Source organism: Mesoplodon mirus, assembly GCF_964341445.2.
Source record: "Mesoplodon mirus genome assembly, chromosome: 19".
NCBI lineage: Eukaryota > Metazoa > Chordata > Mammalia > Artiodactyla > Ziphiidae > Mesoplodon > Mesoplodon mirus.
The window spans coordinates 33511773-33539555 of record NC_138995.1 but is presented as its reverse complement, the minus strand read 5'-3'; the positions used below and the strand labels follow the sequence as shown (position 1 = coordinate 33539555).

The window sequence follows — 27783 nt, the reverse complement described above, 5'->3', positions numbered from 1 at the left end:
CAGAAACGAAGACCCGGCACAGCCAAAAATAAATTAATTAATTAATAAACTCCTACCCCCAACACCTAAAAAAAAAAAAAAAAAATTAAAAAAAAAAAATTTTAAAAGCTGAAGGCACTAATAAAATATATTGTGTTTGTATACATCTGTTGGTTGTGTAAATAATTGTTGACACCATATACATATTATTTTCTCTTACGGAAAAACTTTCACTTCATATTGACTTTATTTTTAAAAGGAACTTTTCTTGCTCCATAGGATCTACCTCAGACCCTGGAAATAGAAACAGATCTGAATTATTTTATACCTTAAATGGGTCTTCTGTTGACTCACAACCACAATCCAAATCAAAAAATTCATGGTATATTGATGAAGGTAATCTATAATTTTAGTGTTCTTTATAATGATTCTCTCCTTTTAACTCACTAGAGAAAAAATGGCTTTTTCACCAATATAGATAGTTTTTGGAAACAGAATGAGTAGACCATTCTTTATTAATATTGCTGAATTAAAATATTATAGACAATTTGAACTGCACTGCTGTTAAGGTTAATGTAATATTTAGAAAATGTATTAGCAGCTTGTTCTCTGCACTTCATTGATCTGTTTAAGGTAGAAGATCTCTAGAATCAATTGAATCATTTAAAGACTTTACTATCTTGATATCCTTTTTTTTGATACCACTTTAAAAAAACTCTACCTTCCCTTGGTTCTGGGACATCACTTTCTTCTGGTTTATTCTTTTTTCTTTTGTTCATCTGTTCAACAAGTATATATTGAATGCTTACTGTGTGCCAGAAACAAATGAAGAATTGCAGTCTTGATGAGTATAATGAAGGCATATGATGCTGTGAGAGTATATTAATGGATGCTTTTACTTGAGGGGCTCAGGGATATTTCTAGGAGGAAGTGACATGAGCTTAGATTTACCAGGGGAGTGATAGATAACAAATTGAAATGGGGCAAAAGAACGTTTTAGGCAGAAAGAACAGCATATGTAAAGGCCTTGTGGTAAAATGGAGCTGGTGTTTGCCAAGGACTAAGGAGAGCCAGAGTAGCCAGAACAGAGAGATAGAACATTTTATGAGATGAGAATGGAGCGGCAAACAAGGCCAGGGCATGTGGAGCCTGGTGTATCCTATTAAAAGGAAATGGCTGGCCACTGAAGGATTTTCAGCAAGGGGTTTGCAGGGTTTGCCTTTTGAAAAGATGATTGTGGCTGCAGGGTGGACAGTGGACTGAAGCAGGGGCTGTGTGAATGCAAGGACACCGTTGAAGGCTGCTGATAGGCTCAGCCGTAGATTATAGTTGCTGGGGCTAGACTTGTTGGGGAAGGGATGGGGAGAGGTGGATGGCTATGAGATATCAGAAGTGAATTGACAAGATTCACAGATAGATTGAAAGTGAGAGGTAAGGAAGAAAGAGACGTGAGTGATGACTCCTAGTTTTCTGGCCTGCATACTTAGGTGATGATGGAGGAAGGTGATGGATTAGGTGATTGTGGAGGAAAGTGATGGATTTGCTTTGAATATGTTGAGTTTGAGGAGCCTTTTAAACTTCCCAGAGTTGATTTGTCGAGCAGGCAGTTGCATATGCAGATCCGGAACTTAAAAGAGATGTTAAGAGCTGGAGAAATAAATTTGTAGGTTGCCTTCACGTATGTGGTGATTAAAATCCTGTGAATAGTATCACCTATGGAGAAAGTAGGGATGGAGGGTGTGGCTTAAGTCTGAGCCTTGGGGAGCATAATGGCTGGGAGGAGGAGAAGTCTTCAAAGGAGACAGAGAAAAGGTAACCAGAGGGTGTGGGCAAAACAAGAGGTTATTGGGCCAAGAAGCCAAGGAGCTGATAGACACCAGTGTCTATGCTTCTGAGAGGGCAAATAAGATAAAGACCACACAAAAACCCGTTGGATTTAGCCAGTGGCAGTCGCTGATGGCCTTGTGAGTTATGTTTTTACGGAGCGAGGAGATGGAGACATGAGCCCAGTTGCCTAAAATGTAAGTTTCTGCTTCATCCTGGACCTCCTCTCTCTTTCTCATTAGTCACATCCAGATGTCACTAAGTCCTGGGGATTTCCTCCTCTTTAATATCACTGGAATCCTTCCCCTCTCTTCATTTCTGAAACCACTGCCTTAGTTCAGATCCTTTCCTTTGTTTTTTGCTGTCTGGTTCAAAAAGACATATGAAGTAATGAAATTTATATGGAATAGGCCTGCATCCTTAAATTAGAAAATAGAAGCAATTTACTTGTAAAAGAACATCATATCTGTAGTTGTTTTACTTACACATTTTAAAGGCTATTCTTTATAACATTTGATTCATTTATTCAATTTTTTTTATTACAAATATTGAGTATTTTCTTGTGTTAGTGGCTATACCAAGTGTTGTGGATCCGACCATGGAAAAGACTAACAAAGTTCCTCGTTGTAGGGAGCTTATATTCTAGTTGGTATGATAGACAATAAACGTATAGACAGACAAGGTAACTGTGACATGTGCAATGAAGGAAATGAACAAGGTGATAGCAGCTGGTGAGAGGCTGGCTCCAGAGGTGGTTTGGAAAAGAGTCTTTGAGGAAATGATATTTATGTTGAGATCTGGATGATGTGAATGAAACTGCCAGAAAAAGAGCTTGAGAAGAGCATTCTAGGCAGAGGAAATAGTAAAGGCAGAGGTCCTGAGGTGAGAAATTATATTTGGGGAACAGGAAGTAGGCCAGAGTGGCTGCAGCAGAGTAAGCAAGGAAAAGAGGTGTATGAAATGAGTTTGGAGGGGTAGGTAGGAGTCAGATCATGTAGGACCTAGTAAGTGTTGGTAAGAAATTTAGTATTTATTGTAAGGTACTGGAAAGCCATTGACGGTTTTAAACAAGGGAATGATACAAGATCCCGTAAGATCTTTAAATTTTAAAAAGATCTCACTAGTTGTGGTATGGTAATTAGATTGGAGAGGGGCGAGAAGAGGGATAGAGAGTCCAGGTAAGAGACTGGTTGCAGGGTGAAAGATGATGGTGGCTTTGACTGGGGAGATGATGGTAGAGGGTAAGAGGGGTGGACAAATTTGAGGTATATTTTGGAGGTAGAAACAACAGATCTTGCTCTATGGAATTGAGTGTTGGGCTTGGGGGGTTGAGGGTTTGGGAAAGAAAATGATAACTTAAAAAGTTTTTAGATTAAATATCATCAGTAAAGAATCTTAAATGGATAAGGTATAAAGTACAGTGAACACCCATGGAGTCGCTACTCACTTTAAGGCAAAGAACATTTTCATTCCCTTTGAAATCCCCTCAGCGCTTCTTCCTAGTGTTGTTCTTTTCACTCTCCTCTGAGCTACCATCATCTTTAATTTAGTGTTTATCACTCTCTTGGTTTTCATTATCGCTTTATGAGTTTGTCCATCTAAACAGCATACTGTTAGTTCTGCGTGGTTTTGAGCTTTATATACAAGGAATCAGACTGTATGTATATTGTGTAATTTCCTCCCTCAACATTATGTTTCTAGATTCATCCAAGTTGTAGTATGTGATGATGATTTATTTGTTTTCGTTGCTGTATAGCATTGCATTCCATTCCATTTCATTTCTGTGAAATATGGTATTTAAATATACCACAATGTAACTATCCATTCGACCATTGATGGACATTTGAATTGGTTTTATTTTCTTGCTATTATTAACAGCTCTGCTATTAACATTCTTACCCATGCCTAGGGTATGTACCTAGGAGTGGAATTACTAGATGTACATGGGATATGCACATCTTTCCTTTACTAAATAATGCCAAACTGTTTCCTGGAATAGTTAGTACCAATTCACACTCCCATCAGCTTTGTGTAAGGGTATCATTGACTCCTCATCCTCACCAGCAGTTAATGTTCTAAGACCTTTACCTTTTGAAATGCTATCTCATGTTGATTTTGACTTTCTTTTATGTATTTACTAGTGAGGGCAAGAACCTTTTCATTGATTTGTTGGTGATTTAGGTTTCTTTTTTTGTGAGCTCCCTTTTCAAGTCTTTTGTCCATTTTTTTTCTATTTTTTTCTGGTCTTTAAAAAAATTGATTTATAGACCTTTTTCAAATTCTAATCCTTTGTCAGAAATAAGGATTACAAGTATTTTCTCCTTGTTTGTGGCTCATATTTCTACTCTTGCTATGATGCCTTTTAATGGACAAGTATCTCTTAATTTTAATGTGGTCATATTTGTCAGTCTTTTCCTTTTTGGTTTGTATACTCATGTTTAAGATATTTCTCTCTACCCTAAAGTCATAAAGAACATTCTTCTATATTCTCTTCCAAAATTTGTAGTTTTGCCTTTGACATTTTTCTTTAAGACATCTGGAAATTGTTTTTGTGTAGAGTATGACAGAGGAATCCAATTTAATTTTTTAAAAATATGGATAGTTGATTATCTCAACGCCATTTATTAAGAAGTTTGTTCTTTCCACACTGATTTGCAGTACCTGCCTGGCAACTGTATTAGTTGTTGTAATGAAACAGCTTTTGGCTTTGGTTCTTTTTATTGGATGTTTGTTTCCTCTTTCATTAATTTCTGTTTTTGTGTTTATCCTTTCCTCTTGACTACTTTTGGGGAGGTTATTCTGTTGTTTTTCTAACTTCCTAAGTTGTATGCTGAGTTTATTAATATTACCCTTCCTTTTTTTTCTAAAATGAACTATTAAGTCTATACATTTCTTTTATAAGTATTACTTTAGTTGTGTTCAAGTGTTTATTTTTTCTTTATTTAAAAATTTACATTATCATTTCTTCTTTGATTCATTTGTTATTTAGAAGCATCTTTCTTAATTTTTTTGCTCTTTTTTTGTATTGGTTTTTGTAACTTAATTGTATTTTGGACAAAGAATATAACCTATACAATTCCAATCAATAACATATTTTATTGGTTTGAATAATTGGGTGCCATTTACTGAAGAAGAAAAATTTGCAGGTGGGGATGTGAATCAAGAACACTGACTTGGAGGTAGTAAGTTCGTGATGCTTATGAGAATCATACTAGAAGAGGTCAGGTGGGCAGTTGGACTTAAGTATATATTAATCTTTAGAGATGTAGGGCATATTTAATATTCTTGAATAAATTTCTCTAATTAAGAATAATTTTTTATAGTTGCTGAAGACCCTGCAAAATCGCTTACGGAGATCTCTTCAGACTTTGGACATGCTTCACCACCACTGCAACCTCCTTCCATGAACTCACTATCCAGCGAGAACAGATTTCATTCCTTACCATTTAGTCTGACAAAGATGCCCAACACCAATGGAAGTATTAGCCACAGTCCGCTCTCTCTGTCAGTTCAGTCTGTGATGGGAGAGCTAAACAATGCACCTGTGCAGGAGAGTCCACCCTTGGCCGTATCTTCTGGTAACTCACATGGCCTGGAAGTGGGCTCGCTGGCCGAGGTTAAAGAGAATCCTCCTTTCTATGGGGTAATCCGTTGGATTGGTCAGCCACCAGGACTCAATGAAGTACTAGCTGGACTGGAACTGGTAATTTAATTTGACCTAAAAATTGCATTTCTTTTCTGTCTGGGGTTTTGTACAGATCTTTCGCTATTCTTTGCTTTTTGGTGAAATATTTTATTTATCCACAAAGCCATCACTAGAGAAAAATTTTATTACCATGCTGCCTGACATCCTTTGCCACCCATTAAGCATCTGATCCACTTATTCTTAATGTTAGTTGATCTGTGTTCAAGAATGAAAGTAGATTTTTAGGCTAATATGTTTAGGCTCATTATATTAAACAGAATGCAGTAAGGAAAGCAAACTGTTGTCAGTTTTTCTTTCTTTTTTTTTTTCTTAGCTTCCCTCCTGCCATCAGTTCTAATATTTCTATCATTTATTTTAAGATTAATCACCATTTTTAGTGACCTTTTGAGATCTTTGGTAGAGGGAAAGACTTTGGAGATTAGAAAGCATATTGTTTGACATTTCATAATCAGAAAGAGAATTCAAGTACATTTAGCTTTTATTTAAATATATTTCTTGTTTTTTTATTTGTTGGTTTACAGGCCAGTGAATGCTATTTTTCTCTTTGGGTTGTTAAAATAAACAGCCCCTTCTGGCCCCCTCTCCCCACTAGTTTTAATGCTTTTGGAAATTGTGCAGGGAAGTCAGTTAACCAGGGAAGGTTTAACATGTATTCTGAAGGGAAATACATTGAGGATTTTATGCTGGAATAAGGCATTAATTTCTCAAATCATCAGCTGTGGGCTGAAATACTGATTAGTCAACCCCTTTTTCCTGATGGAGTTCTCAGTACAGGTGTGACAACGGAATTCTAAGAAAGGGAAACAAGTCTTAGTTCTTTGTATACCATCTTTGCAAGATGGAGAATAATGCATGTCTAAGCACTTTTTTTTTTTTTCTTTTTCAGGAAGACGAGTGTGCAGGCTGTACAGATGGAACCTTTAGGGGTACTCGATATTTCACCTGTGCCCTGAAGAAGGCGCTGTTTGTTAAACTGAAGAGCTGCCGGCCGGACTCTAGGTTTGCGTCCCTGCAGCCAGTTTCCAATCAGATCGAACGCTGTAACTCTTTAGGTATTTGTGTGCCTTTCATTTATTCATCCATTGGGAATGACTCTAGTTCTGACCTCATGTCATTTTGCAGTAGTTGGTAGTAAACAGTGTTTCTTTCTTTCCTGCCAGTGTTCATCAAGCTTTTAAATTAGAAAAAAATTATTACTTGGTGTATGAGAAAGTTACAGTTATCCTAAGAGGGGACATTTAAAAAAAGTATTAGCCAGGAAACCATGCTTGAGACTTAAAAATTGAGAAATAGTGGGATTTATTTTCCCCTTCCTGTTGATTACAGACATTTAATTTTCAACAACCCAGGAAGTAGAGATTGATATGTGGCCTTCTTTATGGCACCGATTTTCCTCTCTCTGTATTGTTCAAGTACATCAATAAGCATGTCTTATCAAGAAGTCAGCATTATTACAAGAAATAGTTTTAATTGCTTGATGAAGGACAGATCTCATCACTTATAGTAGGTGGCAGTTTTCTGATACTGTTCCTTTCCAGTTTTGGATAATCGTGGTGAAACATCTTGAGGGTTAAACAGGTATAAATAGGAAAGCCATCTTTATGAAAAACAATTTTTCTTACAGTTGAAGTAGTGCTTTGGAATTTTTTGTTTTCTTTTCCAACTTGAAAATGGAACATCTTCAGACAAAATATTTGGGGAACAAAATATTTTACCTGGCAGATGCTTTTTTACGTTACTTGATACGCTAAAGTGTTTTTTAAATTGTGGAGGAAGTAAGGTTGAAAGCGAACATTAGCATTTTTTATAAGCCAAGATGAATAACAATTAACCAAAACCTACCTTTAACTTAGTTTTAAGTTGGGTAATAAATTGTGTATCAAAATACAAAAAGATATTTTTAAGTGAAGAAATATGTATGGGAATATATAACTATAATAGTTTAAAAGAATTATTTTCATTTTTATCTTTGCAGCATTTGGAGGCTACTTAAGTGAAGTAGTAGAAGAAAATACTCCACCAAAAATGGAAAAAGAAGGTTTAGAGATAATGATTGGAAAGAAGAAAGGTATCCAGGGTCATTACAATTCTTGTTACTTAGACTCAACCTTATTCTGGTAAGTTTAAAATGAATGCAGTAGGAATATAGTGCCATGGGGGCAGGCGTGTGTGTCCGAGAGAGAGAGAGAGAGAGAGAGAGAGAGAGAGAGAGAGAGAGAGAGAGAAAGAGAAAGAGAGAGAGAAAGAAACTGCTAATTGCCTCTGAGTGGAGAAACTGGGGGCTGGGGTTCAGGAGAGAAAGGGAGATTTGCATTTCACTATATACTCCTTGGAAGCTACTGGATGTTGCCTCATGTGCCTGTATCCAAAAAATTAATATAAAAAATAATGCAGTGAATGATGGATAAGAGGTGAATGATAGTGTTACAGGTGGTACAGATATTCTGAGGATATGTGGGAAATCATAGGACTGAAGAGAATAAATACAGGATCTTTGTGCACAAATCAAATAACTTGTCATAAGCCATTGACTGGCTTGTGTTTGTTTTACTAGGCAGAGGCAATCATAAAACTATTTTAAAGAAGTATTTTCAGTAGAAGCACAGTTGCCCTCGTATATGTAGTTTGTTCCAAAGTAGAACGATTTAACATGGCAAGAATATTTACGCTCTGAAGCTTGAAACAAGAACATCACCAGTTAAACTGAGCATAACCTGCCAGCTCTGTACAGCCATGTTGTAAGAATTAGGAAGTTAATGGGATGTTAAAATTTTTAAGACAGGGAGAAGAATAAAAGTGGTGGGCCATTTTTTGGGCAGAATACTTTGTCTCTCAGAGGTGTTGACAAAAGCAAGAATTGATGTAATATTCTTCAGATTTTCTGATAAAAGTCTGTTTAGCCAAATTTTCTTTTTCTTTGATATCAGCAAGTCACTGCTGTTAGTCACTCACAAGTGATTTTGACATTTAAAGGAATTCAGATTTCTGCAAAGGGCTGTGGAGAGAGAGAAGTATACCTAGAGTGGGTTACATATTGGCTATGTGTTTGCCTTGGGAAATTAGTTTCCAAACTTTCTCCTATGTTGTAGTTTAACTCAGATTTGTAGACCTTCTTTCAGCTTTTGCAAAGAAGTTTTCCAGTGTACTGAGGGTGAATTTTTAATCCTTTAACACTGTCAATCTATAGTTTGCCTTCTTGATATTAGTATTCTCCTTAAGGATCTCTAGGCCCTGATGATTGAACCATGGGAACCTTGACAGGGGTCTTGGTTACCTGTATTAATAAAAACCACTAATTTGAAAAAAAAAACCCACTAATTTGTATGTTATTTGTTCTCGAGAGTTTGTGATTTTTCTCTTCATATTCTTTTTAGTATGTGTTTCTCAAAAATTAGTACATTTACAGCATGAGGAAAAATATTCTTTTTATTTTGCAGCTTGTTTTCTTTTAGTTCTGTTCTGGACACTGTGTTACTTAGACCCAAAGAAAAGAATGATGTAGAATATTATAGTGAAACTCAAGAGCTGCTGAGGACAGAAATCGTTAATCCTCTGAGAATGTAAGTAGAAGATAGTTATTTTTGCCTCTAGGTGGTATCCTAGGTGCTGTTTTTTGGTACAGTAATTAATTTATTCCCTGCTTTCCTTTAATGAGAAATAGGAGAGAATTAGTTCTCTCGATGACGTATTAACATCTTTTTTAACTTTCAGTCCTTGTATTGTCTTTTTTTTTTTAAAGAAGATTTCTGTTCAGTCTTTGTTGCTACTTTTATTTATTTATTTTTAAACTTTTATTTTATTTATTTAATTATTTTTTGGCTGTGTTGGGTCTTCATTGCTGTACATGGGCTTTCTCTAGTTGTGGTGAGCAGGGACTACTCTTTGTTGCGGTGCACGAGCTTCTCATTGCGGTGGCTTCTCTTGTTGTGGAGCACAGGCTCTAGGTGCACGGGCCTCAGTAGTTGCGGGGTGTGGGCTCAGCAGTTGCAGTGTGCGGGCTCTAGGGCGCATGGGCTTCAGTAGTTTCAGTGCACGGGCTCAGTAGTTATGGCTCGCCGGCTCTAGAGCACAGTCTCAGTAGTTGTGGCGCACGGGCTTAGTTGCTCCGTGGCATGTGGGATCTTCCCGGACCAGGGATCGAGCCTGTGTCTCCTGCATTGGCAGGAGGATTCTTAACCACTGCACCACCAGGGAAGTCCTGTTGTACTGTCTTTACCTCTTTAACAGTTTAAATCTGGCCAAGGTGTAGCACATAGTGTATGCCATGAAATGATTAAACCATTTTGGTAGAGTGTACTACAATTCAGCCATTACAGTAGGTTTATAAAAGCTGATATAAGGTTGGAATTCTTACCTTCTCCAATACTACCCCTAATGTAATCATGCTTATTAGTTTAATTGGTATGATCTGGCTTCTTAAACTTAATTTTATCTGAATGAATAGCAGCAAGGGAAATTTTTATTTATAGAGTAGCAAGTATTTAATAGTTTTATGTTAGAAATACATGAGATGTATTTTATTAACACATTTCTTGGTTAAAGGAAGATATTTAGGCCTCCCTCCACCTCTCTTAAAAAGGTGATGTTTTTGATTTTCTCCTAGTTTAAGAATTATAAGTATGTCTTTCTTTGGCCACAGGAAGCAATTTGTAATGGTATAAGTACAAGACATCTAGTAAGGACTTTTGTTAAGTGGTAGGAGGAATGTGTGATAATGTCACAGTATAAAATTTAAACTATGAAGAGTCAGGGCCATAGATCACAAATCTCTTCTTTTAGGAATATAGGGAGCAAACTATGTAATTTAAAGTCCATATTAAGATAAATTTAAATTTTGTGACATACTTTTATTATTTAACACTTAAAATAAAAAATAGTTTGATACAAGATTTTGACCCCAAAATGCAGAACACTGAAATATAATGAGCATTCAGAATGACCTACTATATAACATGACTAGGAAAATGTATTATAGGTGAATAAATTTCCCACTTGTATCTTTTGTTTTCTTTGAATTCTGTAATGATGAAAATAACTGTAGTTTTTACCCCCTTAAGATAATTATGAATCTTGAGTTTTACATCAGTTATATTGTATTTTATTTGTATAAATGCAAAATTTAAACATACTGTCTATTTTCCCCCCAAGTGATTGATACTAGAACAAGACAGATTAAATCCAAAACTCTAAGGCATGTTACCACTTCCTTCTTTCCTTCCAAACACCATAAGTCCGTTAATAAACGTTCTTTGAATACTGTTGTCCAACCAGTTAAGAATCATGGTTTGTCAGACTTTGTCACCCTGTCCACAACAAGAAACTTGTCAGATGCCCTGTTTTGATCAAGATTCCCTGTGTCTGCAGCAGTCATATCTAGATTATAGCTGACTGGTTTTACTTGGTACTGAAACACGTGCTTTCTCCATTTCAAGCTTCTCGCGGGCAGAGACCCTGTTTTTTCACCTTATTCATTTTTGTATTCCCAGTGACTGAAAGGTTAGATTACTATGTAAGTGGTAAATGCTCAATATATGTTGGCTGCAAAGAGCTAATGAGTGAGTGAGTAGCCGATATGAAAAATGGATATAAGACTAGGTGGTTCTGACTTGCTCTTATGAAGCCCATGGTGGCCTCTAAGCTGTCTTCTGAAGCCATTTTTAGAATTAGAATTTTGTCAAGGATTGACAGGAAGCTTATTGAATGTATCTTGTATTCAGAGAAAGATAAGAGAAAATGTCATAATTACGATGATTGGTTTGATTGCAGATTTTAGAATTTCAGTTTCTTATTACTTCCCTTTTCCATCCCCCTTGGTAGCTATTTCATCCTTTAGTACAACATTAAAAGGATTCTTTCTCAAAATTGTATATTCTGTTTTGTAAAGTACATGTTTTAATTCCTTAAGTAAAATAGTATTAAAAAAACAGCCATCATAAATTAAAAATATTTTTTCTTTTATTAGTATATGATAGTTATTTTTAGGTTATCATAGTATCTGGGATAATTCTGATTATAGATTTAAAAATTTTCAAACCTCAAGAAGAAGCTTATAATTGTATTTTCTGAAATAACTTATTAAGCTTACTAATTTATGACACACTGGAGTTACATAAGAAATATTTGATTATCAAAATGTGTTATGTTCATTGTAAGCCAACTGTCTTTCAATAAAAAATGTGTTATATTAATTTAATATATATGCTAATATTAATTAATAGTTTTTTACTAACATAGATACGGATACGTATGTGCAACAAAGATTATGAAACTGAGGAAAATACTTGAAAAAGTTGAGGCTGCATCAGGATTTACCTCTGAAGAAAAAGGTGACTGTTTTAATTTATAGGATATGCATTAAAAATAACTTGAAAGCATAAATGCTAAATTGTTGGCTGAAATGTTATATCTGTGTAGTTTTGGGGATTATATTTTAAAATATAATTTTTTTCTATGTGATGTACAATTTTCTTCTCTTTTTGTAAATGCTTTCGCTCTTCTAAAAGTGAGTGATATGTAGAATAATGAACCCCTTTAAGAAGCTGGCTGGTTTTAGTATATTATGAATAAATAAGGAGATCTTTCCATCCAGCAATGATATTCGGAGTTGTTTTCTTTTCAGGGGTGAAGAGTTGCACTGAGTCATCCACATTTCTCACTTAGCTTTCCTTGTTATAAAGGGAGTTACAAATGGCTGATTAGGATTAAGTTTATGGTCAGAGACAGTGTTTTAATCTATTCATAGCTAATGAATTTACTCAGAGATTCAACTCCTGACTTTGAATGTATTAACAGCATATTGTAACTAGCTATAATATTTACAGACTTGATAATTATTTAAATAGCAGGAAAAAATAAGGTCGTATGTCAGGTTTTATTACACTTAAGCCCCCCCCAAAGAAATTAAAATTATTTCCCTATATGTGAATTATTATACCCTTTGAAATATAATAAAGTTATAACAAAATTGGCACGTAATACTTTATCATATCATTTAAATATCCTTTGTTGTTAGGAAAACTTGAGAACTATGCTTTTAATTGAAATAATACTGATTATGAAATTGAATTCTGTATAGGAATATGACTGTTATAAAGAAAAAATAGAATGATTTAAAAATCTTGTCTGTGACTTATTTGATTTTTTATTTTCTCCTAGATCCTGAAGAATTCTTGAATATCCTGTTTCATCATATTTTAAGGGTAGAACCATTGTTAAAAATAAGGTAATTTTAAACTGTTACAGAAGCATTGGAAAAATAGACAATCCTCATATCCACTGCCATCATTCAGTAGAAATGATTTCCTTAATTATTACTTAATATTGTATTTATTTAGCGATCTTAATATGTTAGGTTCCTGCAATGCAAATTAATTTAAATCGTAATCTTTGCCATAGTATCATACTTAACTTGAAGAACAAATCCAGTGTAAATTTGTGCTTTTAATTTTAACCCCAGTAATAAGCACTATTGCAAATCGTTTTCTTATAAAACTGTTTATAAATATTTTTGTAATTTAAATTAATGAATCCTTTTAAGAGAATATTATTCAAACTCAATCAAACACTGTGGGAGCACTGTTTTCGACGACCCATTAGTCAAAGAATTAATTTAGCCCTAATTAGCTCTCTTGTTCTCAGTTTTATAACTCGGTCACCTTTCCCCCCATCTTTAATGAAAGCCTTGAATCTAATGCAGTGAAGTTCTTAGTGAGATGTTCTAAATCGATGAACTTTCCAGATTGAATGCTGGGCCTTTTTACATTTTAGTCTGGGTTTCTTTGTTGAAAAATCTTGCTTATATACTATTTACTTCCCTAAAAGCTAATCACGGACAAGTATTCTTACTCATCTCAGTGTCTTAAGTGATGTTCTTTGATGCCAGTGTTGAATTGATGAGTAAGAAGGACGGAGGGAAGGGTGGACAGTACTGCAGTTATAGTTTGATATTGTTTTGGAAGTTCTAGCTAATGAAATAAGATAGGATATATTTATTATCTATTCAAATAAGGTCATAGCTATATGTACACCCAGAAAATCCTAGAGAATTGTTTAGAAACTACTAGTATTAACACAAGAATTTGTAATTTGACCATGCAGGAAAAAACCATAGAGAAATCAGTCATATTCCAGTATCCCCACTAGCAAATACGAAAAAGGGATAGTTTCATACTTCATGAAAGTATAAAATGCTAAGAAATCAATTTTACTGAGATAGGTTTTTAAAGAAGACTTGCACAGAGCTAAAAGGTGATGTAATTAATTAGTGAGAAAGATTGTGTTCCAGGTAGGAAGATTAAATAACTTAAAGATGTTAATGTGGGCTTCCCTGGTGGCGCAGTGGTTGGGAGTACGCCTGCCAATGCAGGGGACACGGGTTCATGCCCCGGTCCGGGAGGATCCCGCATGCCACAGAGCGGCTGGGCCTGTGGGCCATGGCCACTGGGCCTGTGCGTCAGGAGCCTGTGCTCCGCAACGGGAGAGGCCACGGCAGTGAGAGGCCCGCATACCGAAAAAAAAAAAAAAAAGATGTTAATGTTTACAAAATAACTTGTACATAATCAAGATCTTAACTTTTTTTTTTCCTTTGGAACTTAGTAAAATGATTTTAGAATTCTCTACAAGATGAAATGGGTGAAAACATTGCAGTTTTTTTTTTTTAAAGAATTCTATTATAAGCTATAAAGACAAAACAACAGACATTTAAAACCGTGTGATACTGGTATACAATTAGAAATTGGTTAGATAGAATTGAATAGAAAGCCCAGATATAGAATTAACTATATGTGGTATTTCAGTATTTTATAAGCTGACCTTCAAAAACAAAAGGAGGAAGGAAATATATATTGAATACATGATGTAGGAAATCTGCCAGGCAATTTGGGAGGAAAAAAAATCACTTCTGTTTTTCATCTTGAAGAGATAAATTTCAGATGATTAAAACAGTTTTCATTCTTTTTTTTCATAGCCCAACACACCTTGGGTTGTAATACACTCCTGGTGTGTTACATAGGATGAATACTGCAGTGCACAGGATGTACACAGGATGAATACTCCAGTGATTCTTAGAGTGGGTGAAGAAGGGTCAGTCACATATAGGAATATGTCTGTGTCTGAAGGGCTTGTGGAGTTTGAAGAGGGCCCTGGGAGGCTCTGCCTCTCCTCCCCATTCAGCAGCCTCTTCATATTGAGAATCACTAGTTTGAAGATTATAAAAAGATTAAAAAAATACTTTAAAAGTTAGCAGTTTTTTCCCAAGTGTCATTCTTCCCCTCCATGAGCCTGTCTTCCTGACTGAGGGAGCGTCAGCTGATGCAACAAATAGGAGGATGAGTACCTTAAAACCTTGAAATAGTAAAATAGTCTAAAAGAGTCTATTCTAAAATGATATTCTTAGTATGAATATTCTTAAATAGTTTAAGAGAAAAAGAAGGACTTAGATACCTATGGAGGATAAATGCAGATTTGATAACAAAGAAAAATAAATAAAAATAAAACTCCCCCAAATAGAATAAAAACTATATATGTAGTTATATATATATAGCCATATATGTATATATGGCTGGGAGAGGGTACCTCACTGAATGCAGTATGCACAGCTAAAGAGAGAATTGCTTACTTGAAAGATAGATCTGAAGAAATTACCCAGAATGTAGCCCAAAGCGATAAAAAGTTAGAAAACAAGAAAGAGGAGATAAGAGACATGGAAGACAAATTCTAATTGTCATTGTAGGAGGAGACACTAGAGAGAATAGGGAAGAAGCAATATTTCAAGAGATAATAGCTGAAGATTTTTTGGAATTTTTGACAGACTTAAATTCTAAGAATAAAGCTGCACAAAATTCCTGAGCTGGAAGAACCAAGGCTAAATTACCAGTCAGAGACTTATTACAGGGTGTACTTTAATAACATAAAACTGAATTTAGAATAAAGGAGTGGTATGCAAGAAACAAGAAAGCCAAACAAGAAATTGGTAAATGTGGGTAAGTCAAGCCTTCATACTTAAAACAATAACAACGATGGTAGTAGTAATAATAATGACTGTGTATGGGGTGCTAAGGTGAAGCTAAAGTCATAGCCACTAATGAGAGAGGCTAGTGGATGGAGGTAAAGCATTACAAGAAAAATAATGGAATAAGATCAGCATCAGGAAGCAAATATAAGGGAATATTCATGTTGTATTACTGAGTACCTCATTATAGAACAGTAGAACTGGTGATTCTTATTACATGGGTATGCTATATTCCATAGTACTAGATAATCCAGAATCTGTAAAAAATTTTAGTTGACTACCCATTATGGTCTGTGTTACAAAGGTAGATAGACCAATATTATGCAAACCCATGGATACTTTTATCTTCTCTGTAGACGTCTGTTTTCTTTTAAGGTTAATACAACATTTGTACCCTTCTGCTCTTAGATGTTTTTCGTGATAAACAGCAATGTAAATTTCATGGTTTTGTACAACAGCACCGGTTTTGTTGTGATTCTTTTATATGTGTGTCTTAATGCCCAGCTAATTACCCTAGGATATTAGCCTTCTAAAACTTTAGTTATGAGGTTTGAGTGGTTGCTGCCCCGCTCACCCCCACCAGTTTTTCCGTCCCAGTATCCCAAAGCTGTTGGTATCACATCCTCATTTCTGGTTCCCGTCTCTTGTGTTTGCCACTCCGTGCTCCCTCCACTATTATTATTTTTTTTTCCCATCAGTATTATTATTTCTAATTTTTACAACTACTGACCTCTACTACTTTCTGCTTTCTTAGTTTCCAGTCTTATTTTCTCTGTTACCTATTAATTTTTTTTAAATGCTTTTTGGTTTTTTTTAATGGCTTTTTTTGGTAATGCTTTTTTGCTTTTTGGCCAGAAAAATGCTGGCCTTTTATTGTCATCAGTAACCAATTAAAATATTGGTACAGCATTAACCTTCAGGTGTTTTGGTTATCATTTTTTTTCTTTTTTTGTTGTAGCTTCTCAAGAATCTTTGCTTTGTTACCAAATAAGTTGTGTTTATTTCAGGATATAAGTTGCTTTGGGAAACTGAGGGTTTCTGAGGTTGGCCTCTCAATAGCTGAGATTTTATTATGAAATCTATGTTAATATTTTTCCCTAAAAATCTTGAACTGTACTTGTAAATCTGATTATAAACAGTCTGATTCTATATGCAGAAATTCTGCTAAAAAGGGTAAATAGTAAATTGAAAGATTATTGATTCTTTTAGTAGAGTTAGTCTTGAATTTTCATGCATTCTGAAGTAAAATATTTAGAAGGGAAAATGTTCAATATAAGGGTAACACTGTGATTGGCATATAGTGGGCCCTAACTTGGTGTTTGTTGAATAAATGAGTGACCATCTAAAGAGACAGCATGCTTTAGTGCAAAGAATAGTAAGCAGTTGTTAGGACACCTGGGTTTTATACCTGGCTCTGATTTTGAGTTACTGGGAAGGATTATCCTTCCCCAGATCTCAGGGCCTTCATTTTAGAAATGAAAAGTTGCATCTGGAAGGACTCTCAGGGTCTGTCCCATTCAGGCATGTACAAATTAACTTTCCTGTTTCAAGCATTAAATGCAGTTTGCTCCTTTCTAGCTTCGGCAGTTAAGTTGAACCAAGTGATGTTAGCTTCTGGTTTTTATTGTTCACACAGTGCTTCTTGACTGTGGATGTTATTGCATTATTTTTCTTCTAATCACTAAGGCAACTTTTCAGTATGAGAACTTAAACTTAAGAAATCATTTGCAAGGTCTTATGCATAAGTACATTTAATTATTTTATCTAAGTGATTGTCTCTGCCTCTGTTGTTCTGAGTGTCAGAGTTGCACCATCGGTTTCTGTTCTCAACAGTTTTTCTGTTCTCAAATGCCTCTGGAACCACTTCACTTTTTGATGCATTTCATAAATAAATTATCTGCCTTTTTTCTGCATATTTTTAGATCAGCAGGTCAAAAAGTTCAAGATTGTTACTTCTATCAAATTTTTATGGAAAAAAATGAGAAAGTTGGAGTTCCTACAATTCAGCAATTATTAGAATGGTCTTTTATCAACAGCAACCTGAAATTTGCTGAGGTTAGTGATAATTACTTATTGTATTTTTTATGCAAGTCATTAGGGTTCTCCAGACAACTATAGCTTCTATAACTATTACTTTTAACCCACTGAGAATAGTTAGGAACACAAATTATTAACAAAACACAAATTAAAAAAAAATATGCCATGCTTCAACTTTGTCCATGTAGAAAATACCTTAGAATTGATTGAACTTCTAAAATTTTTGGTGCCATAGAAAATATCCTTCTAATTTGTAACTTGAAAACTTTTAAGTAGCTTAAAGCAAAGAAGATTTGTGTTTTTCTGTTGTTCTTGTCCTTTCACCCAGCTTAACATTTTACCCAATTAAAAATGTTTCCCAAGCATATTATCCAAATATATCAAAAATAATGTTTACTTTTCCTCCTTCAATAAAAGACAAAATTCACTTACTGTAAATGAACAAGTGATTTAAATTACTTTTCTTTTACTGTTTACTGAGTATCTTCATGATCTTAGTAGTACATGCTTGTGGTTCATTTTCATTGTATCCATCTCTGAAGGAATGTTCTGGTAAAACCTTAACAGCTACCATTATTTATTTGTTGAAATATAAGGAATAGTGTCCTTCAGGTTTTTCCAAAGCCTTTTAAAAATATAAACCCAAAGTAGATGACTCTGCATGGTCATCGTATTATTTGAGACCCAAGGTTGTTGAACTGCCTGACTTCCGTGTCCATGTGTCCATAGATCTTGGACTACTTGAGGCTTGTGGCTCCTTGGTGCTCTGCCTTCACAGTCCATTTCACATGTGGATCCCATCTGTGAACACGGAGTAGCCATCCATATTATGGTGGAACCACTGCTTGGTCTGACAACCACAACTATTTCAGGGAAATTTTTTTTCAGCGTTTTGATTCTAAAATTATGTATCTTTTTTTTAGGCACCATCATGTCTGATTATTCAGATGCCTCGATTTGGAAAAGACTTTAAACTATTTAAAAAAATTTTTCCTTCTCTGGAATTAAATATAACAGATTTACTTGAAGACAGTAAGTATAAGATTTTTTAGTTTGTTTTTCAGAAATAGTCTGTCAGGTCATTCACATTAATTGTGAATAAGAGTCTAACAGGATAACGAGTTTTCTAAAGGACAATTTGGTATCTGAAGAGCCTGGAAATACTACACTAAAATTTATTCTGAAAAAATAATCAGACATGTAAATCAATATTTCATATGTAAATATGTTTATGAGTAAGAAATTAGAAGCACTCTATATGTTAATGAGAGTAGTTAAGTGAATTATGGTGTATCTCTACAACAAAGCTACTGCCATTAAAATTCATGTTTTTGAAGACCAATGTTATATGAAAGTGGTCATGATGCAATGTTAAGTGAAAAGGAGAGTATGCTGATATTTTCTATAAGAAGAGCTACACACACACACACACACACACGCACGCACGCCGAGTTATATGAGTGTGCAGATATAAAATTATCTGAGAAAATTCACAGTAGTATTGACAGTGGTTATCTCTTGCTAACTGAAATTGTAGATGCTCTCGGTTTTCTTGTTTATACTCTCTTGTATCTTTGCATATTCATCAATAGAAATTTTATAATCAGGGGAAACACTCTAGAATATATTATTTTTAAAAAATTGTCATTTGGTCAGAGAAAATGTCTTTAAAGATATCCTGAATCCAAGAAAATCCAATAAGCTTATGGGGATGGGGAGGGGTGGACTTTACTGAGTCCATGAGCATTATCCTTTTTAAAGCTTAACTTTTCTTTTTAATCTTTTTAATGAAAGAATGCATTTTTAAAGACCCCTTAACTCCCCGCCACCCCCAACGTTTTCAGCCCCTAGGCAGTGCCGGATATGTGGAGGGCTCGCAATGTACGAGTGTAGAGAATGCTACGATGACCCTGACATCTCAGCTGGAAAAATCAAGCAGTTTTGTAAAACCTGCAACACTCAAGTAAGTTTGACTTCACTTAATGGATATTCTCTTAATAAACAGTGAATCATTTGTAGTTTAAACAGATTTCAGGTTTTGAAAAATTTTCAGAATCATAATTTAACTTTAAAAATTCCATAATTAAATGGTATTGTTTATGCCTCCTCTGTTTATTTGATGGACTTCTGTCAGGTACTCAGTTGCTTTTTGTGAGGATGTATTCAATTAGAGTCAGTGGCATTCATTCCCTTCAGACACTGAGTTCGGCTTCTTAATGGCATTCTCTTCATGTTCCCTTTCAGGTCCACCTTCATCCCAAGAGGCTGAATCATAAATATAACCCAGTGTCACTTCCCAAAGATTTACCTGACTGGGACTGGAGACACGGCTGCATCCCCTGTCAGAATATGGAGTTATTTGCTGTCCTCTGCATAGAAACAAGCCACTATGTCGCTTTTGTGAAGTACGGGAAAGACGACTCCGCCTGGCTCTTCTTTGACAGCATGGCCGATCGGGATGGTACTTTCCAGACCTTTTCTACATGTGGCGACATTTGAGTTTGTAGTGGGATCACCATAGTGGGCTAGCCTGGTCTGAGTAATAAAAAGTTGGGAAAAGCCGTTCAGGAATATCTTGGTGACATAGTCCAAAATCTTGAAATGCATTAACAGCCCTGCTACTAAACTAAGGGATAATATTGTTGTGATATCTTGACATGCATAGAGTCTTTTAAAGAAAAGAAAAGAAAAAGGAACCAGAAATTTCTTTCTTTAGGGCTGAAAGGTTTTATTTTCAGCTTTGTTGTCTTTGACTTTCAGGCTTCTCTTATTTTCTGTACCATAGTCACCATTTCCAAAATACCAAGCTCTCAGGGAGGTACTTTACATCATTATACCTAAATCCTTGCAAGATGGGAATGATTCCTATTTTTCTCTTACTAAAGCTGAGATTTAAGGTGCCTAAGGTCTCAGAGCTTCTATTTATTTAATTCAGTCTTTCTGACCTCAGTGCTTATGTTTTTTCTGTTGTCTTCTAGATGACAAAGCTAAGAATAGAAGTAAATGTCTTCTTTGGAAAAATAAGCTTATTCTGTGTGTAATGTGTCTTCCTTAAGTGGGGAATATACTGCACCTTCTAGGCTGCTTTCTAGGATGTTTAGTCATTATTTAACAAATACCTAATGAGTGCATGTGAAGTGCCTGGGGCTCTAGAAGGCTTCAAAAACGAAACAGTTGTCAAAACAGCTGTACTTCTGCTTGTATAGAGTTTACAGATTAGGACTGGTCCTAGGCAATGTTGTGAAGTATGACTTACACGTTCCTCCAGTTCTCTGATACCCCATTTTTCCTTTAGTCACTCTCACGCTCCAGACCCCGAGTCTTCTGGTGTGGCCCTCTGGTGACCTAGGACGCCACCTTGTGGCAGCCTCTTGATCAGATGCCCAAGGGTTCTCAACGTTTTGTCAGCTCTCAGACGGTTGAGGGATATAGCACAGCCCCAACTGTAAATAGGTCCTTACCCCAGTTAAAATTTGCATGTAGCCATGTAACTCAAAAGCACAAGGGTTCCAGGCATTTTTAGAAAAGCCACTGGGAGGCTAAAGCCTTTCCTGGAATCCCTAAGACCACGCCTCATAGCATCTTCATTCAGTCTAACGAAATGTAGAACAAAACCTTGCAAGAATCACACAAATACATATTTTAAATTTAGCGGAATACAATGGTATTCATTTTACTAGATCTGCCCTAAACTGGACAGGCTCATGGTAAAGCATATAGGGAGGGGTGCTTGTGTCTGGGAAGGGATTTGGGAATGTAAAGAGTTGAATGTGTGTGCGTATGTGTATGTAACATTATTCCCTGATTGAATACACAGAGAAGCCTGGGAAGTAGGTTTTGGACTTTGCTCAGGATATGTGTCCTTTTATCAATAGTATTCACTGTTGGTCCCGGAATCCTTTCAGAAACCAAGAAATGAGACTCTGTCAGGAGTTAACAAGACGATTTAACTTCTAGAAACCAGAAGTAAAATAAGGTCTTTCAGGTCCTGGGAATTAGCCTTAACTAAATTATGGAATTGTAAAATTACTTTGGTGGGGCAGGACAGCAAAAGGGTTTAGAACTTGCCTGCCCTAAATACAGCTCTTCCTCTTTTCCATAGGTGGTCAGAATGGCTTCAACATTCCTCAGGTTACCCCATGCCCAGAAGTAGGAGAGTACTTGAAAATGTCTCTAGAAGATCTGCATTCCTTGGACTCCAGAAGAATCCAAGGCTGTGCACGAAGACTTCTTTGTGATGCATACATGTGCATGTACCAGAGCCCAACAATGAGTTTGTACAAATAAACGGGGTCATCTGGACAGGTGCAGAAACCCAATGCACAATTTTAATGTTGCATTTCACGCGAGCTGGCAGATTTGTTCAACGTCCATTGCCGGCAATGGATGTCTTTGTGGTGATGATCCTTCAGAAGAGGATTCCTGCGTTTAAAAACAAATTGCTTTTGTGTTACTAAAGTATTTAATAAGAAGCATTTTGCACTCTAGAAAGTATGTTTGTGTTGGTTTTTTAAGATGCCTAAATGAAGTTATTAATACCTGAAGCTTTAAGTTAAGTGCATTGATCATAAGATATTTTTGGAAGCATAAAATTTTAATTGTGACAGTTTAAAACCTCTTTTAGTCCATTGAGAATGTAAATAAATGTGTCTTCTTTATGGACCAAGGATATGAAATCATTTTTCCCTTGTAGCTGATGGTTGCCTTGAGGAGGATATATTTTGGTTTTATTAAGAGTCTACTTTCAATCCAGTTATTAAAGTTGTACTGAGTTTGATTTGTTAATTCTTCCCTGTATAGTGCTGATTCCTGCATGTCTGAAATCTGCTGAGTTTCTGTGTTTCTGCAGTAGTGGTCAGAAAAGTATTTAAATTCCCTTAGTGGTGTTTTATATTTGTTCTGGTTTTGAGATAAATGAGTGATTTTGTCATAAAATGTCCATTTTTGATGTAGTTTTCCTGGAGGATTAACGTATACAGCAATTGAAGCTCTAAATTCATAGTAGTAACTGTCAGCTAACAGCTTTTTTTTTAAGGCTCTCTATTTTATGCAACAGGGCACAGTAAGTTTTATTAAAGCGTTGGGGTGATAAATATATTCCTACACAAATATATATGGTTCATAAGAAAATTAATTTGGCATATAGAATCACTCATTAAAATTTCCCTGAAGAGATGTATTGGACATCTAAACCTCTACTATTTTAGATAAGACTGTCCAGAACTTAGATCAGTACCTGCATTAAATTTCATCTGATTTCCCTTGAGATAATGACAATTACGAATCAGATATTTTATTGAAATGTTAGCAGCAGCTTTGCCTTCCTCCTGATTAGATAAGTAGAAGATGGGTGTTTTTGTAGCTAATATCCGTCGTGTGTGTCTGTTGTAGACTAGAAGCATTGGCTGTAAATGTAAGTGCTGTGGGATGTGTTGTATGGCGTCATCGTCTCTCTGGAATGACTTCCCAACCACGTGGAAAGGCAGAGGCTGTCACGTGTGTCTAGCATATGACTTCATAAAACATTGAATGTCCAAAAAAAGGGAAAGAATCCTTGCAAACCCTGCAATTGTTTCTTTTTCAAGTCACGTTTACTTTTTGGTTCTGTCATTCCATTTTCCTAATATTTATTAGCTTTATAAATCATAATAAGGTACAAAAAGTTCTTTCATCTTGTGATTTTTTCAGTTTTGGAATGAAGAAGTCCGCAACTTGTGCGTGAAGTTTTGCTCAGTGCCTGGGTGGGGGGTGAGATGGTTTCTAGATCGGGGGGACGGGAGTGACCCCGCCCTGTCACCCCGGGGCAGGTGAGGAGCATGGGACGCAGGATGTCTGCGGTCCCATCCAGTCCTGACCTTCCGCAAGTCCAGTCACCGCTTGATCAATACGTGCTGGGGAGTAAATGGATGAAGGAGCTTATCAATGTGATTTTAAAAGGCTGTCTGGAGGAGTGACTAGGACTCTATATCTGGGTACGACTGGATTTAACAGTTAAAAAAGAGAAGACGGGGCCTTTCCTGTAAAAATTACAACAAAGTACAAGTTGAGGAAGCTCTGTCGTGCCCAGCCCCTCGCGGCCAAAGACTTGAAGAGGACTTGCGAGGGCGCATGTGCGGTGTCCCGAGGTGGGTGGAGGCGCTTTCAAGTGGGAGGGGCCTCATCCATAAATGATTTCTAAGGACAGACTCTTCAAGCACTAGCTGAAGAATGCTGACAGTTCTTTTAGCATTAGCTGGGGAGGGAGCACCCAGTAAAGGGAGGCGGGGCCTGCTGTGGTGGTTCCTGGGGGGGCAGGGTCCTTTCCGGCCCTGGGTGTCCTCCCTGCCCCCCCCCCCCACAGTCCTGTCTTGTTCCTGGTCCAGCAGAGGCCTGTGTGTCAGGTGGGCACAGGCAGGGCTGGGCTGTGTGGCACCAGTGGCCCGTGTGCCTGTTGATTTATTACTTTTCAGCCTTAAATTTTCTTTAATGTTTTCCTGTTGGCTTTTCAAATGTTTTTGTTATCCTTTCTTCCGTATCATACCTACAGTCAAGATGGCAATATAGTAGAATCATCTTATTTATAAAACAAGTCATGTTCTCCCACCTCCATTAAGTACACACGTGTAAGTGTGTGTGTGTTTGTGTGTGAGAATTTATATATGTGGGGTGGGGAGGGAGAGCAACCATGCCATAATGTGTTCAGTCCCTCCCTATCAGCTTTATGAAGGAGTTTGACTCCATCCACAAAAGAACGTTTTATAAGACTAGGGATACACATTGCAAACCAGGAGAAACAGTAACAAAACTCAATAAAATATAGTTGTTACAGTTGCTAAGGATTATCTCCCTGGACTAGTTGAGGATTTTTATAATTCTTATTTGCCAAATGTTATAGGTAAATAACTTCTTTCTATCCCATGGATTCATTTATTATTATTATTTTTTACATAATTCACATAATTCAGGAACAAGTGGAAGACACGGTAATTCTTATGGAACTTGCATTGTCATTCAAATTCCTGTTGTGTGAACATGGCACCTTCATAAATTCAGAGGCGTTACTGCCCTCCTCAGGTGGATCTCGATATCCAGCTAGATGATTTTGCATCTGTGTGGATGATCGCAGACAGAGATGTGAGTGGAGAATACAGAATGAGGCCTTAGCTGAGGGACTGCCTGCCAACAAGTATTTCTTAGACACTTATAACCTAGGATTGTGTCAGAAGGAACATGAGACATGGTCCCTGCCCTCAAGCAGCTTACCACCTACTTCTAACAACAGAATGTCTGCTAAAGGCTGCTTAGCCTAAGTGTAAGGGTACCAGGTCGGGGGAAAGCTCTGGGATGCAGTGAGGTGTGACAGAAATAGTGGTGGACAAGGGGACAAGAGAGCTGGTGCTAGCCCTTTCTCTGTCGCTTGCTCTCTTAGTCTCGGGCAACATCTTGACTTCTCTGGGCCTTAGTGTCCTCCTCTATATAGCAAGACGGTGGGACTATTGAATTTTATAGGAAAAAAAGACAAATTTCTGGGTCCCTGGCTATGCCCGCTGGATCTGACTCTTCACGAATGGGGTCTAGGAAATGTCAAAGGCCCAACCAGGTGACCCTGATGATCAGCCAGATTTGAAAAGCACTGAACTGAAAGATCTCGCAAATACCTTCTCTTTATGTGATTGTGTGGTCATAGAATGTTATTGTGTTAATTACTCTACATTCACGTGGGTAATTGTATGTTTGTCATATTGTTTCTCTGTGTTTACATGTGAATTTATATAAGAAACGCATTTTAGTATCTATGCCTCAGCCCGCTGTTTCCTAGAGGTTTTAGCCATCTTTGGAACACACTTAAGACTTAAAGAGGACATTGGATGTTATTTACCTGGCTATTTGCATTTCATTTAATTTCTTTAGGGGAAATTGAGGCTCTGGGAACCAAAGAAATGGAAAAACAAAATTCTTATGCAAAGTTAAAGAAAAAAATGTAAACTAACTAGCTGCTACTTCATAATGAAAACTTTAACCCTATATGAGAAGATTCTGGTCATAAAGTAAACTGTCCTTGTTAAAGTAGGGGGACTCTAAGGCTTATAATGAAGAAATAAAACCACCTTTTCTAGGGGTCAGTGATGTTAACACACCCACAATTCTCCTTCAGTGAAAATAATACTAGAATTTCCCAAGGCGAGTTGGGGTGGTAGAGGAGGGAAGGCCACCAGGTGTGGTACCCAGCCTGTGAAGGTGGGTTCTCTGCTCGCAGGCTTATGTCGCTGCTCAGAGACGGGCTGCAGAGATCGAGGCTTCCTGCAGGGAGTCAGCACTGCATTGTCTAGTTTCCTTTCAGAAGCTTTACTGGAGGGAAAAGAGAGGAAAAAAGACTCTTCATCTTACTCTAAATCCTGGAACAGCCAAAGGGTCTTTCTTGAGTCAGGAAGTGGTGGTAAAAAGCTAACCAGCAAATATGGCCAAGGATAATGAAAAAGGGGGAAAGAAGGACATTCCTTCTTCCTGTTCACAATAAACATCAGTATTTGGAGCAGGTCACTCAAGAACCCCATTTGCTTTCCTGACTCTCTGTCTTGTCAGTGATGCCAGTTTTTTTCACTGTATTTTAAAGTCCTTCTATAACACAGGTTGGAGGAAAGGCCAGGTATGGAGGGATCATCCTTGGGGGCATTGCAGTCTCAGATATAATTCTCTTGCACTTTTAAACCCTGTTCACTTTTGCTTTTCATTTTTTCAATAGAGATTGTGTTGGAGACTCAACTGTCCTTGGTTTTATTTTCTAAAATGGCCTATAGTACTTCAGAAAGTCATAGTATCCTGCCACAAACATTCATTTTAAAAAAAAAATCCCATTTGGAACCTCCCAGGGAAGTCGTGGTTATAGGAAATTGGTATAAAGGAGCACATTTTGTATTGCATTTCCCATATTTGGTATCTCGTTCAACATTTTTTTTTTGGCCTGATGAACATTCTATATTTATGAAGACATTCTTTAAAAATAAAACCACATAAAATATCCCTTTACTATCAGATTGCTCTGATTTAGCCTTAATTTTGTTAAATTTTTTAGAGATGATTGAAGTGCAGCTGTGGAAAGAAATGTACTATATACTATTTCTGTATCATTAAAATTAAATTTGTATGGTTCCTTTTCCTTGATTTCTTTGGGGAAGGGTTTTGAGTTATGGGAAGACTAGAATTGAGTACAACTTCATAAGTTTTTGCAGTGGTGCCTGGAAAGAAGATTGCTTTAGGAAAATGCTGTACCGGGCACACCTATGTCTTCCTCAAGTCTCTGCCATCATCACGATTGTTTTAGAAACCCTTACAGACTTTTCCTGTTCTGGGAGATATGCCAGTGGCCTCTGGGTTGCCTCCTGACATCATGACTCCTTGTAGTTTCTTGACGTAACTTGGTACCCCCAAGCTCTGATCCACCAGTCTCTAATCCAGCCAGAAGTTGTTCATCTCTAAACATGGGTACAAAGCTGTTGACTATAGAATAGTGTGTCCTGGTCCCTCACAGCGGCCAAGGAGGCAATTAAACACTTTACTTTTCTGTATAATCCAGAGACATGATTACATGATGCTATAGGACTGAAACTTTTACCTTCTTTTAGGTAACTGATATAACAAGACTTCTACAGGAATTACTACTTGGATTTTAAGTCACTTGTTATGCCAAGGTAAGAAAGCCAGAATGGTCTGAGTTGGCAATATTCATATGAATATAGAACCTTCAAGAACTTTCCTGTTTCAGAAATGCATAGCTGAATGACACATTCGTGATAATGTAACTTTGCCATTTTAACATCACTCAGATTTTCCTTTGTTCAGACTCAAGGGTTTTCATGCTTTTTCATAGATCCATTCTTTCTCTTTGTGGGTGTGTCAGTGAGACAGTGATAGTTTATACGCTTGTGTCCACCTGTGGATGTGGACAGTCAAAGCCAGACCTTGTTGGAGGCAGGCTACCCGGCTGTCAGAGGACCATGGCCTCTCTAGGCCTCTTCTCCTGGGTCCTGGCTCCCTGCTCCTTTCCTGACTTGCTGAGGCCTCTTGTCCCTCACTTTCCTGAGAAGGGCTGTGGTGCCTACGGCAGCAGTTCTCAATGCTGGCTGCACACTGAATTCACGGATGGAGGCTTTTAAGATAACTCATGCCTGTGCCCATCCGAACCCACTGGAGTCTGCAGATGGTGCTACCAAATGCAAGTTCCTGTGCCTGATGCACAGTAAGGCCAAAC

General features: G+C 36.8%; 1 protein-coding gene across 8 annotated transcripts in view; it reads left to right on the top strand.

Annotated features, from left to right (window-relative positions):
* CYLD (CYLD lysine 63 deubiquitinase) overlaps positions 1 to 26684 on the top strand; it is a 68069-nt gene extending 41385 nt beyond the window's left edge. For all 8 annotated transcript variants that reach the window (XM_082606250.1, XM_082606247.1, XM_082606244.1 and 5 more), the window contains 12 exons: positions 259 to 375; positions 5127 to 5506; positions 6396 to 6561; positions 7485 to 7626; positions 8947 to 9069; positions 11744 to 11835; positions 12665 to 12731; positions 17441 to 17573; positions 18479 to 18587; positions 19400 to 19518; positions 19800 to 20016; positions 21658 to 26684. In XM_082606250.1, coding sequence (XP_082462376.1) covers positions 259 to 375; positions 5127 to 5506; positions 6396 to 6561; positions 7485 to 7626; positions 8947 to 9069; positions 11744 to 11835; positions 12665 to 12731; positions 17441 to 17573; positions 18479 to 18587; positions 19400 to 19518; positions 19800 to 20016; positions 21658 to 21842 — 1850 coding nt within the window. In that variant the 3' untranslated portion in view covers positions 21843 to 26684. The remainder of the gene's footprint in view (positions 1 to 258; positions 376 to 5126; positions 5507 to 6395; positions 6562 to 7484; positions 7627 to 8946; positions 9070 to 11743; positions 11836 to 12664; positions 12732 to 17440; positions 17574 to 18478; positions 18588 to 19399; positions 19519 to 19799; positions 20017 to 21657) is intronic.
* The last annotated feature ends 1099 nt before the right edge of the window (positions 26685 to 27783 follow it).